Source organism: Mus pahari, chromosome 4 (genome assembly GCF_900095145.1).
Source record: "Mus pahari chromosome 4, PAHARI_EIJ_v1.1, whole genome shotgun sequence".
NCBI lineage: Eukaryota > Metazoa > Chordata > Mammalia > Rodentia > Muridae > Mus > Mus pahari.
The window spans coordinates 80,562,855-80,576,564 of record NC_034593.1 but is presented as its reverse complement, the minus strand read 5'-3'; the positions used below and the strand labels follow the sequence as shown (position 1 = coordinate 80,576,564).

Sequence of the window (13,710 nt, the reverse complement as noted above, 5' to 3'; positions counted from 1 at the left end):
TTTTTTTTTTTTTTTTTTTTTTTTAGTCGTTGCCATTTTGCTTGACCCCTGCATGCTGATAATTTCTGCAGAGTAAATGCTCTTTGCCTTCGTGTATCACTGGAGTCTGGGGTCTTCCTTCCTCCATTTTTGGACCCTAACAGTACAATGAATGATATTCTGCATTGCCAACCTGCTCCGTACATGAGCCCCAAATGAGAAGAACACAAGTCACATTTAAGGTCTATTACCATCACACAGTTCCTGTTTCTGAACATTCAATGTGAAGGAACAACACTCAATGTCAGGCACTGCTTACTCAAGTCGCCTCCAGTCCCTTACCTTTAGAATCCAGGGCCCTCACCATAAGCTCCAGCGGTGCATCGTCCACATACAGCTCCCGGGTTCGAGATACAATTTCAATGTTGTCTATCACATCGACCTTAACATCACAGCGTAGCTCATGGTCCGTCACTGTAAAGGAGCAAAAAGCTGCCTTTTTAAGTAAACAGGCACCAATCTATTAAATGTCAAAAATGCTCAAGAGTTTAGAGGTTATAAAAAACAAAAGTCGGGGCTGGAGAGATGGCTCAGAGGTTACGAGCACTGACTGCTCTTCCAGAGGTCCTGAGTTCAATTCCCAGCAACAACATGGTGGCTCACAACCATCTGTAATAGGATCTGATGCCCTCTTCTGGTGTGTCTGGAAACAGCTAGTGTACTCATAATAAATAAATAAATAAATAAATAAATAAATCTTAAAAAAAAAAAAGCAAGAAAAGAAAAGAAAAGTCTGCAGCTGGAGCTTTGTAGAGAAGCTCTGTCTCAGAAACAGAAGAAACCCCTGCTTCCTGAGATGGCTCTATGTTCGTGCAGTGCCTGAAAAGGCCAGAAGGTGCATTGGATTCCCTGCATCTAGGGTTATAGGTGGTTGGGAACTGCCAAGTGGATGCTGGGAAAAAGAGTCCTCTCAAAGAACAGCTGGTGCTCTTGTATTGTCAAGGTCAAAGAGGAGCTTTAAGAGTTGGTTCTGGGGCTGGAGAGATGGTTATCTGTGTTGGGCACATCCCTGATTCCCTAGCAGAATTATATGATGACAGTTCTTGTAGGCCAAGTTCCCAACCAATGCAAAACTGCCTGCAAGACTAAGCTGGTGGCAGCAGAGGCAAACACCTGTAATCCTGGCATAATTGAAACCAAGGTAGGAAGAAAGACTGCTGCTTAGTCAGCCAGCCTGGGTTGCTATAGAAAAAGACCCTGTCTCCGTCTCTGTCTCCATCTCCATCTCCATCTCCATCTCCATCTCCATCTCCATCTCTGTCTCCCTTTCCCTCTCCCTCTCCCCCAACCCCTCACACACACACAAAACAAAACCCAGAACTGTGTGTTACTTTCCAAGGATTTACTTTATTCCTTGTTGTTTTAAGTATCAATATTTTTTATCTTTTATAAAATGAGTTTAATAGACATTTTTTCCAAATTATTTATTTAGAAAAGAAAAATGGTAGCAGCTGTATGGAATTTTTTGTTGTGTTTTGTTTGTTTGTTTTTGTTTTAGATTTATTTATTTATTGTATGTAAGTACACTGTAGCTGCCTTCAGACACTCCATAAGAGGGAGTCAGATCTTATTACAGATGGTTGTGAGCCACCATATGGTTGCTGGGATTTGAACTCAGTACCTTCGGAAGAGCAGTCAGTGCTCTTAACCGCTGAGCCATCTCTCCAGCCCTGTTTTTTGTTTTTCAAGACAGGGTTTCTCTGTATAGCCCTGGCTGCCCTGGAACTCACTTTGTAGACCAGGCTGGCCTCGAACTCAGAAATCCGCCTGCCTCTGCCTCCCGAGTGCTGGGATTAAAGGTGTGAGCCACCACGCCCAGCTAGCTATATGAAAATTGTATTAATGGGCTTCTAACCTGTGCGTGGATGTCAGAGGATAACTGGAAGGAGTGATTTTTTTTTTCCTTTCCTCATGTGGATGCCAAGAGACAAAATTCAAGCTGACAGAAAGCACCTTTACCCACTGAGCCATCTGACAGGCTGTCTGGATTGGCTTTTCTGTTTGTTTGGTTATCTGTTTGTTTGTTTGTTTGTTTGTTTTTCTTTGACTCTGATTAGCTGTTTTGTGTTTAGTTGCTTTGTTCACTGTGTAGCTCTGGCAGGCTAGGAACTCAAACGGATGCTCTGAATGGTGTTAGGTGTTTGAGACACAGTCTTGCTTCTGCACCCTGTGATGCCATACCTAGTAATACATTTTTATTTCAGGAAACAGTATCTTTCTCTTCACGAGACATTAAGAACTGAACTTGACCCCAGCACCCAGGGAGACAGAAACAGGCAGATCTGGTAATATACTAATATCTCAGTGCAAAAAGCGTTTGAAGTAATCATCCTAAAAGTACTTTTTTCAGTTTTTTTGTGCGGAGAGGGTTGTTTGTGTTTGTTTATTGAGACAGAATTTCTCTGTGCAGTCCTGGCTGTCCTGGAACTCACTCTGTAGACCAGGCTGGCCTCGAATTCAGAGATCTGCCTGCCTCTGCATCCCGAGTGCTGGGATTAAAGGCGTGTGCCACCATTCCTGGCCTGAAACTGCTTTAAAAAATGTTTTATTTACAAGGGTGTTTTACCTGTGTACCATGTGTTTGCACTGTTCTTTAGGACCTGAAGCTGGCAAAGATCTCATGGAACTGGAGTTACAGAAGGTTTTGAAACACCCTGTGGGGGATGGTGAGATGGCTCAGCGGTAAGAGCAATGACTACCCTTCTGAAGGTCCTGAGTTCAAATCCCAGCAACCACATGGTGGTTCACAACCACCCGAAAGGAGATCTGATGCCCTCTTCTGGGGTGTCTAAATACAGCTATAGTGTACTTATTTATAATGATGAATAAATCTTTAGGAAAAAAAAAGATAGAAAGAAAGAAACACCCTGTAGGTGCTGGACATCGAGTCGTGGTCCTCTGAAAGAGCAGCCAGTGCTTTAGCCTCTGAGTCACCTCTTCATCCCTGAAACTGCTTTTTATGTATATTACGGTTGAAAAAACAAGAGAATACATTATAGATAATGAAAGTCAGTCTCTCTCTCTCTCTCTCTCTCCCCCCCCTCGCTCACTGTGTGTGTGTGTGTGTGTGTGTGTGCGCATGCATACATGCCATGGCAGGCATGTGGATGTTAGTATGTTAGCTGACAATTTTGTGGCTCTGTTCACTCCTTCCACCTTTACCTAGGTTCCAGAGATCAAACAACTTGGGTCATCAGGTTTAGTGACAAGTGCCTTTACCCACCGAGCTATCTTACCAACCCACATCTGCCTTTCTGAGAGCCAAGAAAAGAAGTCTAGAATAGAATGAGCCCACGTTAGAGTTAAAGCTATGACTGTGAGTTCATATGTATGTATGCATATATATATATATATATATATATATATATATATATATATATATGCAGCTAGACACAGAAATAAATGTAGAGATGTGTGAAGACACAGACTGGCATGTGCATGTTTCTTTCTTAGCTCTGCCTGCTAAGAGAAACGAGGACACTCCCTTAGCAACAAGCACACTAGTATCTAGATCTTGCTTTCTAAATATAACTCTAGAGCTCAAAAGCAAGAAGTACTGTACCAGGACAGAGCTTAGTTGGTGGAGTGTTTTTGACTACCATAGAGGAGGTCCTGGGCTTGAACCCCAGAACTATATAAACACAGGAGGGTGGTACATATTTGTAACCCCAGAATTGCGGAGGTGGAGGCAAAAGGATCGGAAGTTTAAAGTAATGCTTAGCTATACAGTGAATCAGAGACAAGACTAAGCTACATGAGACCTTATTTAAAAAAAAATAAAACAAAATAAAAAGTAAGGGAGTACTGTAAAAAATGCCAAAAATAAGGGCCTACCCAAAGGACACAGGAGCCAACCTGAAGGATACCATAAATAGAAGATATGAATTACCAAACTACTCTATTTTTCTTTTTATTGCTCTGACAAGCACCAAGATCAAAGCAATTAAAGGGCAGAAAAACCTTTTTCCAACTTATAAACTATAGTCCATCATTGAAAGTAGAAATTTGAACCAGAAGTCATGGAAAGTCATGGAGGAACATTGACTGTTGGCTCACCTGCAGGCTCATATACAGGCCAGGACCATTTGCCCAGGGAATGATGATGCCCACAGTGGGCTGGACACTCATACAGCGATTAACAACCAAGACAGTCCCCACAGACAAGACAATCTAATATTCTAATAGGCAATTTTTCAACTGAGATTCTCTCCTCATGTGACTCTAGGCTGTCAAGCTGACCGTTAAAGCTAACCAGGACACACAGAATGGATTATAACTTCTGTCCTGAAATAGCAGAGTCCTGTAGAGGGATTTTAATAGAGCAATATGGCTACTCTGGCTGGAATACAGACATGCCCTTAGTACAAACTTTTTTTTTGTAGAGTTATTTATTTGTTTTATGAAAGTACCCGGTTGCTTTCCGAAGAGAGACCAGCAGAGGGTGTCGGGTTTCATTACAGATAGTTGTGAGTCACCATGTAGTTGCTAGGAATTGAACTCAGGACCTCTGGAAGATTAGTCAGTGTTCTTAACTGGTAAGCCATCTCTCCAGGCCCCTAGTACACACTTTTAATCCTAAACAATGAACGTAATAAAGTTAGTTTGTAGAAGGAAGCACCCATGTTTAAAAATGACGTCTAATTGGGAGGCAGACAAAAGAGAAATCAGAGGAAGATCTGACAGGATGGGTCAGAGATAGGATATGCCCGACTGTCACAAGAACAGCGAGGGAAGAGAAGTCACTTAAGAGGAGGCAGTTTTACTAGGGAAGTTTTCAGAGACAGAGAATAAACTAGGCACAGATGAAGACAGAATGAAAAAGAACCAGAAGCTTAGAACAGACTGCAGAGTTTGAGGTCAAGCAGAGCAATTCAGTCAGAAGTGAGAGATGAGCTGGGCGTGGTGGCGCACGCCTTTAATCCCAGCACTCAGGAGGCAGAGGCAGGTAGATTTCTGAGTTCAAGGCCAGCCTGGCCTACAGAGTGAGTTCCAGGACAGCCAGGGCTACACAGAGAAACACTATCACGAAAAACCAAAAAAAAAAAAAAAAAGTATCTGATTTAGGCTTCTCATCTTGTCCTGTGGATCCACTGCGGTGCCTCCATGCTCACACACACACAATGGCCCATTCGTGGCTTTGTGTAATGACACGTACACAGGGCTGTAGTCTACACCCAGGTGTTGTGGGTCGCTTTATGTAATCCCAGCGACANAAGAAATGCCAGTTTGAATCAGTCAGCTGGGGGAGGGATTTGAGCCAGAACAGCTGAGTTAACCAGCCAGCCAGAGTTCAGAAAGAGCTAAAATGAGTGAGCTTATTCAGTAGCAAGTCTCAGAGGCTGAAAACATTTTAGCCCTAGACTAGATTGTACAGAGTTTCCAGGACTAGCCCTAGGTTAGCAGACAGAGTCAGTGAGCCTCTGAGACAGCAATTACATCAGGCGAATAAGTTACTTTTACAGAGTCCAGGACTGCATAAGTTATTCAATGGGAAGCCATTATTTGTAAGATGGAAGACATCTTTCATTCACAATACTAGTTACTAAACATAGAAGAAATGAGGAAAAGAGAAGATATTCATCTGAACATCATAGCAGTGAGATGCATGGAGGTCAAGTGCGGTGATACACACCTGGAATCCCATCATTTGGGAGAGAGAGGTAGAAGGTTTGCTACAAGTTCCAGGTTGGTCTAGGCTACACAGTGAAATTACCCTGCTTCAAAAACAGATGAACCAACTAAAACAAACAAACATGTCCATCTATAGCAGTGGTTCTCAACCGTGCTAATGCTGCAGCCCTTTAATATAGTTCCTCATGCTGTGACCCTCAACCAGAAAATTATTTTTGTTGCTACTTCATAACTGTAATTTTGATACTGTTTTGAACTGTAATGTAAATATCTGTGTTTTCCAGTGGTCTTAGGAGACACCTTTGAAAGGTTCATTCAACCCCAAAGGGATTACAACCCACAAGTTGAAAAACCACTGATCTAACAAGATGCTTCAGCAGTTAAGGACAGTTGCTGCTCTTGCAGACAACCCAGATTCAGTTTCCAGGACCCACGTGGTGGCTCACAGCTATTTGTAATTAAAGTTCTAGGGATCCAATGCCTGCATTTAACCTTCATGGACACCATGGGTGAGTGTGGTATACTTACATACATTCAGGCAAAGCACTCATAAACACTTAGTTATTTTTCTTTTTTTTTTTAAAGATGTTTTTATTTTATGTATTCAAGTGCACTGCTGCTCTCTTCAGACCCACCTGAAGAGAGCATTGGATCCCATTACACACAGTTGTGAGCCACCATGTGGTTGCTGGGAATTGAAATCAGGACCTCTGGAAGAGTAGTCAATGCTCTTAACCACTGCGCCATCTCTCCAGCCCCTTAGTTATTTTTCTATTGCTGTAACAACACTATGACCAAGGCACCTTAGAAAAGAAAGCATTCACTGGGCTTACAGTTTTAGAGGGTTAGACTCCATGATGGGGAAACAAAGGCATGGAGGCAAGAACAGCTGAGTGCTCACAACTTGATCCAAAAGTAGGAGGAAGAGAGAAAGTCATACTGGGAATGGCAAGTCTTTTGAGACTCAAAGCCTGTGGTGGTTTGATTATGTTTGGCCCAGGGAGTGGCACTATTAGGAGGTGTGGCCTTGTTGAAATAGGTGTGGCCTTGTTGGAGAAGGTGTGTCACTGTGGGGCAGGGCTTTGAGCTGCCTGGGTGACAATTTCCTGGCTGCTTTTGGATCAAGATTTTGAACTCTTGGCTCCCTCTCCAGCACCGTGTCTGCCTGGATACTGCCATGCTTCCTGACGTAATGTTAATGGACTAAACCTCTGAACCAGCCCCAATTAAATGTTGATCTTTACAAGAGTTGCCTTGGTCATGGTGCATCTTCTCAGCAATGGAAACCCTAACTTAGACAAAGCCCCCCAGTGACACATGTCCTCCAACAAGGTCACACCTCTTAATCCTTCCCAAAAATTTCCACCAACTGAGGACCAAGTATTCCAATACATGACCCCATGGATGCTCTTCTCATTGAAACTAACAGACATAAAAATAAATAAAATCGGCCGGGCGTGGTGGCGCACGCCTTTAATCCCAGCACTCGGGAGGCAAAGGCAGGTGGATTTCTGAGTTCGAGGCCAGCCTGGTCTACAAAGTGAGTTCTAGGACAGCCAGGGTTACACAGAGAAACCCTGTCTCGAAAAACCAAAAAATAAATAAATAAATAAATAAAATCTTTCTTTAAAACTCATGGATATGTGTTAACATTAGTGGGCAAAACTTTAAGGAGTGTCAGGATATATCAAAGTATCTTTCCCAAATATTTACTAGCTTCTGTGGTACTTAATACATGATCGCAAACTCTTTGACAATTCTCCCTCCATGGTGAAGCTTAGGTCTTTCTCTGTGGCCTACAGGGCTGGATTCAGTGGTCCCTTTTCATGACTAGTCTAAAGGAAGGCGGAAATAGGAACTTCACAGACACCGTCTGGATCAAATGCTAACACTGCCACTGACATTACACACTTTGGTGCACAATGCAAAGCAAAGACTCTTCACTTCCACTTCCCCCAAAACTAACCAAGCTAACCAGGAGAACCATCAGATAAACCCAAACTGAGGGATGCCTGACCAACACTATGTATATACTTGTAGTGCTGGGCCTCGCACATGCTAGTTCTTTACCACTAACCTATACCCCTAACTCTCTTTTTAATTTTAAGACTGAATAGTCCTGTTCCCCCCCCCCCCACACGCCGCCCATAAAAAAGACTGAATAGCCTAGACTGCCCTTGAATCCATGATCTTCCAGCCTCTAATTCCCAAGTAGCTGGGGTACAGGCCACACCACTAAGCCTGGCTTCCCAACACACTTTAAATGTCAAAAGTTATTGAGATGTCAGTTGTGTGGTACACTCCTGAATCTTCAGCATCCAGAAAGTGAAAGCAAAACAATGAAGACTTCAAAGCCAGCTTCAACTATACAGTGAGTTCCAAGACAGCCTGTGCTATGGGAGACCATCTACTGAGATGGCTCAGTGAGCAAAATGTTTGCCTCACAAACATGAAGACTGAGTTTGGATCCCCAGAATACACATGAAAACCAGGCCTGGTGTGGCACACCTCTGTAACCCTAGGGCTAGGGGGGTGAAGATAAGCAGATCCTAGGGGTTCACTCGCCAGGCAGCCTATCCTAAACAAGGAGCTCCAGATTCAAGGTGAGACCCTGCCCCCAAAATTAGAGGAAGAGCATCTGAAAAAGACACCAGAAGCTAAGGGCTGGCCTCCGCATGAGCATGTGTACAATACACACACACACACACACACACACACACACACACACACACACTATGCAGTATATAATCTTGACACTTAAAAGCTGAGGCAGGAGGATCACCAGAATTTCAAGGGCAGCCTACATTAAGAGACCCTGTCTCAGGCTGGAGAGACGGCTCAGAGGTTAAGAGCACTGACTGCTTTTTGCTCTTCCAGAGGACCTGAGTTCAATTCCCAGCAACCACATGGTGGCTCACAACCATCTATAATGGGATCTGATGCCTTCTTCTTGTGTCTCTGGACAGTGACAGTGTACTCACATACATGAAATAAATAAATCTTTAAAGAAAGAAAGAGAGATCCTGTCTCAAAAATAAACAAATGAATAAATAAAACAAAAATTAAAATCAAAGAAACAAACAACTAAAAACCCAGGTTTAACAGTGCATGCCTTCAATCCTAGCACTTGGGAGGCAGACGCAGGAAAATCTTTGTGAATTTGCGGCCAACCTGATCTACACTGGAAGTTTAAGGCTAGCCATGGCTACACAGTGAGACCCTGTCTCAAAAATAAAAATTAAAACAAAAAACAAAAATACAACCCCCCCACACACATGCACACACACATATGCACACACGCACATACACACACGTATACACACACGCACATGCACACACACGCACATACACACACATGCATACACACACATGCGCACGCACACACACGCACACGCGCGTGCACACACACACAGCACAATTAGAGGATCCTGAGAGGAGCAAGTAAAAGCGGCTGCCCCACCCCAAACCTGAGTATCTGCGTTCAGTTCTGGGGACCCCCACAGTAGGGACAAAAACCAACCCCTAAACATCGTCCTCTAACCCCACATGAGTACACACTGCCTCTCCACACACTAATGAATGTAACAGAAAGTGTTTTTAGGTTAAGCATGGTAGTACAGGTCTTTAATCCCAGTCACTGGGAGGCAGAGCAGATGGGTTTCTGAGTTTGGGAGAAAGCTGGCTGGTCTACTTTAAATGAGATCTGTCTCAGAAATAATCAAACACTCAAAATAAAACAAAAGATAAATAGGATGGCAAAATTATGGCATTAAGTTTTGAAGGTATATGGCCAGGCATGGTGGNNCACNNCTTTAATCCCAGCACTNNGGAGGCAGAGGCAGGCNGATTTCTGAGTTNGAGGCCAGCCTGGTCTACAAAGTGAGCTCCAGGACAGCCAGGGCTATACAGAGAAACCCTGTCTCAAAAAACCAAAAAAAAAAAAAAAAAATTGAAGGTTTATTCAGTGTGTGTGTGTGTGTGTGTGTGTGTGTGTGTGTGTATGCACAGGTACATACATCACAGTACATGGGATTTAGTTCTTCTACCTCAGATTGTCAAGCTTGGCAGCAAGCACCTTTACCCAGTGAGCCATCTCACTGGTCCACAGAATTATAATTTATATCAGAAATCTTTTTTTTTTTTAACAAAGTTCTTAACACTTGAAGCTAAAACCATTTGTGTTAATCATTTATACAAAATATTTTCTGACTCAAAAGTGTTATATCATGTTTGCTTTTAACATGGCAATTTCTTTTCAGGCACGGTGATGCACATCTTTAATCTCAGCACCCAGCATGTCTGTGAGTTCAAGGCCAACCTGGGTTAAATAGTGTATACTAGTGCTAGGAAGACCCTGTCTCAAAACTGCAAATTAATGCCTGGTTATGGTGATACACACTGTTAATCCTAACACTCCAGTGGGAGAGGCCTGCCTGTTCTACATAGTGAATTCTAGGAAAGTCATGGCTACATAGTGAGACTCTGTGTCAAGGAACAATGGCCACAGAAACCAATGAGTCAAATCCCATAACATACCCACTTCTCGAGCAAGAATGATGCTGCTGAGGCGTATCGGTTGGGTGGATTCAGCAACAAGAACAGCCCTTTGGGAACATGAAGTGCCATTTTCATATAAAGGCTGAATGGTAACTGCATCGTGATGAGTGGAATGCCTGCCAAGACAACATGGTTTAGAGCATGAAATAAATAGACTGTTCAGCCAACACAGGCAAGAAGAGTCTATAGTTCTCCCATGTTACATACCAGCAGATATGCCTGAGGACGATCTACAGAACTACTGTTAGATGACACAAGAATTAAAACTGGAGCCGGGCGTGGTGGCACATGCCTTTAATCCCAGCACTCGGGAGGCAGAGGCAGGCAGATTTCTGAGTTCGAGGCCAGCCTGGTCTACAAAGTGAGTTCCAGGACAGCCAGGGCTANNCAGAGAAACCCTGTCTTGAAAAACCAAAAAAAAAAAAAATAATAATAATAATAATCATTAGCATCTTGGACAGATGGAAAGTTCTCAATACTAGAACAAATCCTGAATGATGAACATCACACTGGGCTGCCCACAAGACTAAGATCCTTATATTTCATGAGTGTTGAAGTTCTTGTACTCAGGAATAAAAACCTCAGTGTTTCATAGAAGGTAGGAAAGGGGCTAGGGATGTAGTTCCTAAGTAGAGGGCTGGCTAGCAAGCGCATCCAATCCTCCGATCTGCAAAGTTACAGGAAGGGGAAATCTCTTTCACTTAGAATAAATGTTCTGGTATCTAAGGGCTTTCTTTGGTTAAATTCCCTTACAGTTCACGGTAACCAGGTCACCCGCCACTGGGTTCTCTTATACTCGAGAAGTTTATAGTCGTTATCCCAGAGCAGACTACCCATCTTCCCACTTCAACTGAATCTCCTGGACAGGGGGACTCTCATATCGCATCTCCATGAGTGATGAATCATGTCGTATTACTCTGGTGGTTTTTGTCAGGGTCTGCTAACGTGGCTCTCACTTCACCTGATTCCGTTTCCATTATAAATCCTTCTAATTGGGGGAAATGAATGCCAGCAGTGTCTGTCTGACTCGGGGCTTGCCTATGCCAACAGTTGCGTCTCAACAGGGAGGCAGACTCCCATCCTAGTTTTGTTTTGTTTTTTGTTGTTGTTGGTGGTGGTTTTTGGTTTTTGTTTTTTTCCTTAAAAAGCTTCACAACGTATTATATCCCACCCAAGGATGCCACAAACAGGCCCCTCCACACGGTGGGACCACATCAGATTCCTGTAATCCTTTTCCTCTTCACTGTGGTGTCGAGATCTCTGCACCCCGCTCGCTCACCAGATGTAGCAGCCCCGCTGAGCCTCCAGCAAGAAGGGCACCCGGCCTGGCTCCCGGCTGAAAGGTAGTAACACTTGAGGCACATTGAGTTTGTTGGCCAGGGTCCCAATTAAAAACAGGAAGAAGTGGTGTGGAGTCAAGGAGAAAAGGAGCCCGAAGCTTCGGGGTCGAGGAGCCCCAAAGGCAATCATGGCGACCGCCTGGTCTCAGCTTCCCACTCAACTACAGGTGGCCAGCACCAACACCAACCAATCAGCAGCCACAATGTCAGCGGGGGGTGGGGTGCCTTTCTTGCTAGGAATTGTGGGTACTTCTTAAGTGCACCAAAAAGCTGCTTTATAGAAATTTCGAGCAGAGACCCAAAGAGCCACTTTACTAAATATTCGCGGGTAGATTTTACTAGCAAAGAACCAGACAGAAAGGTCTAAAAACCCAAACAGCTTCCCCATCTCAACTCCTCATATTGTTGTCTATTATTTGACTCTATTTTTATTTTTCAATAAAATAGGAGAAACTAGGACAAAACTTATGGCTCGTGTATACAAAGGTCTGGGTTCAACCTCCACTATTAAATACAAGAAACAAGTTATTTAATTTTAACTACTGAAGTAATTTCCAACCAAGTGTGATAGCTCACACCTTTTATCCCAGCACTTGGGAGGCAGAGATAGGCCATCTCTGAGTTTGAGGTCAGCCTGGTCTACAGAGTTGCGTTTCAGAACAGCCATGGCTACACACAGATACCCTGTCTCATAAAAAAGATAAAAGTAATTTCCAGTCAGCATTAGTCTAGGGTTCTAAATGGGAAAAAAAAAAAAAAAATTCCAGTCTCTAGCTGCCCTTTGTCAAGACAAGTATGTTAGTTTTACTGGGAATCAGACTTATGTCCTGCTTCAAGGCCACAGTGCAGGAAACACCAGACTGCAGCCCCAGAAGCAACTTGAAAAGCCATTGTCTCATACAACCTGACTCAGCAAAAGACTCCCCGGGAGCACTTGTTTTCTTGCCGGGGTGTAGTACCACACACCCATAATCTCAGTCATCAGGAGGCTGAGGCAGAAGAAGCCTCGTCTAAAAAATAACTCTCTTCGTTCAGTTCACTGGTGTCCAGAGAAGTGCTTGTCATACAAGGGTGACTGGAGTTCCCAGCACCCCCATAAAAAGAGGGCGCAGCATGCCCCTCATCCCAGCACACTGGGGAGGCAAATACAGAAGGGGCTTGAGTGTCAGCCAATGTAGCTGAATCTGAACACTAAACTCAATGAGACACCCCCACCCCCACCCCGAGGAGAGAAAACTGATTGAGGCAGTCACCCGATGTCTTCCTCTGGCCCCCATGAAATCTCCTCCCCACACAGAGCATAAACAAATCTAAAAAAACCCTGTTTTCTCCAAGTACTCAAAAAAATATTCAGTGGCGCACGCCTTTAATCCCAGTACTTGGGAGGCAGAGGCAGGAGGATTTTTGAGTTCGAGGCCAGCCTGGTCTACAGAGTGAGTTCCAGGACAGCCAGGGCTACACAGAGAAACCCTGTCTCGAAAATCAAAAAAAAAAAAAAAAAAAAAAGTCTTAAGGAGACTAATAAGCCCATGGAGTGTGTACTTCAGTGTTAGATCATGTGATCTGTCTTCACTTTGCCTCCTGCATGCCACAGCATGAGTGTAGCCATCAGAAGCTGATCAGCAAGAATCAGTCTTTTCACTGTGTAGACCCTGGGGATCAAACTCAGATCGTTAGGCTTGGCCGGCAGGTGCCTTGAACCACTGAGCCATCTCACCGGCTACTTGATTAGAGGCTGTTTCAGTTTATAGTCCAGGCTGATCTGGAATTTATTATGCAGCCCAGAATGGCCTCAACTTTGTAGTAATCCCATCTTGGCCCTGGTGGCCCCACCCTTGCTGGAACTACAGCAATCAGCCTTCACACCCGGGAATTTAAGTGCTGGGTGTGTGTGTGTGTGGGTGCACACCTTTTAATTCCAGCACTCAGTATGCAAAGGCAAGCTGCCAGGTCTATGTAATGAGTTCCAAGACAGCCAGGACTACATGGAGAAACTGTCTCAAAAACAAAACAAAACAAAACAAAAAAACCCAGTAATAATGTTTTTTTTTTTTGTTTTGTTTTTTTTTTTTTTGTTTTTTTGAGACAGGGTTTCTCTGTATAGCCCTGGCTGTCCTGGAACTCACTCCATAGACCAGGCTGG

The 13,710-nt window shown here is 43.8% G+C and overlaps 1 protein-coding gene across 2 annotated transcripts in view; it reads right to left on the bottom strand.

Moving 5' to 3' along the window:
- Window positions 1–11,732, bottom strand: part of Nup210l (nucleoporin 210 like) — a 108,638-nt gene extending 96,906 nt beyond the window's left edge. Inside the window, exons 1-3 of one of the 2 annotated variants that reach the window (XM_021196630.1) lie at window positions 11,507–11,732; window positions 10,207–10,343; window positions 322–453 (exon numbers count right to left, since the gene is read on the bottom strand). In XM_021196630.1, the coding sequence (XP_021052289.1) occupies window positions 322–453; window positions 10,207–10,343; window positions 11,507–11,697 (460 nt within the window). In that variant the 5' untranslated portion in view covers window positions 11,698–11,732. The remainder of the gene's footprint in view (window positions 1–321; window positions 454–10,206; window positions 10,344–11,506) is intronic. The other variant, XM_029538124.1, reaches the window with a different exon arrangement.
- Window positions 11,733–13,710: the final 1,978 nt, after the last annotated feature.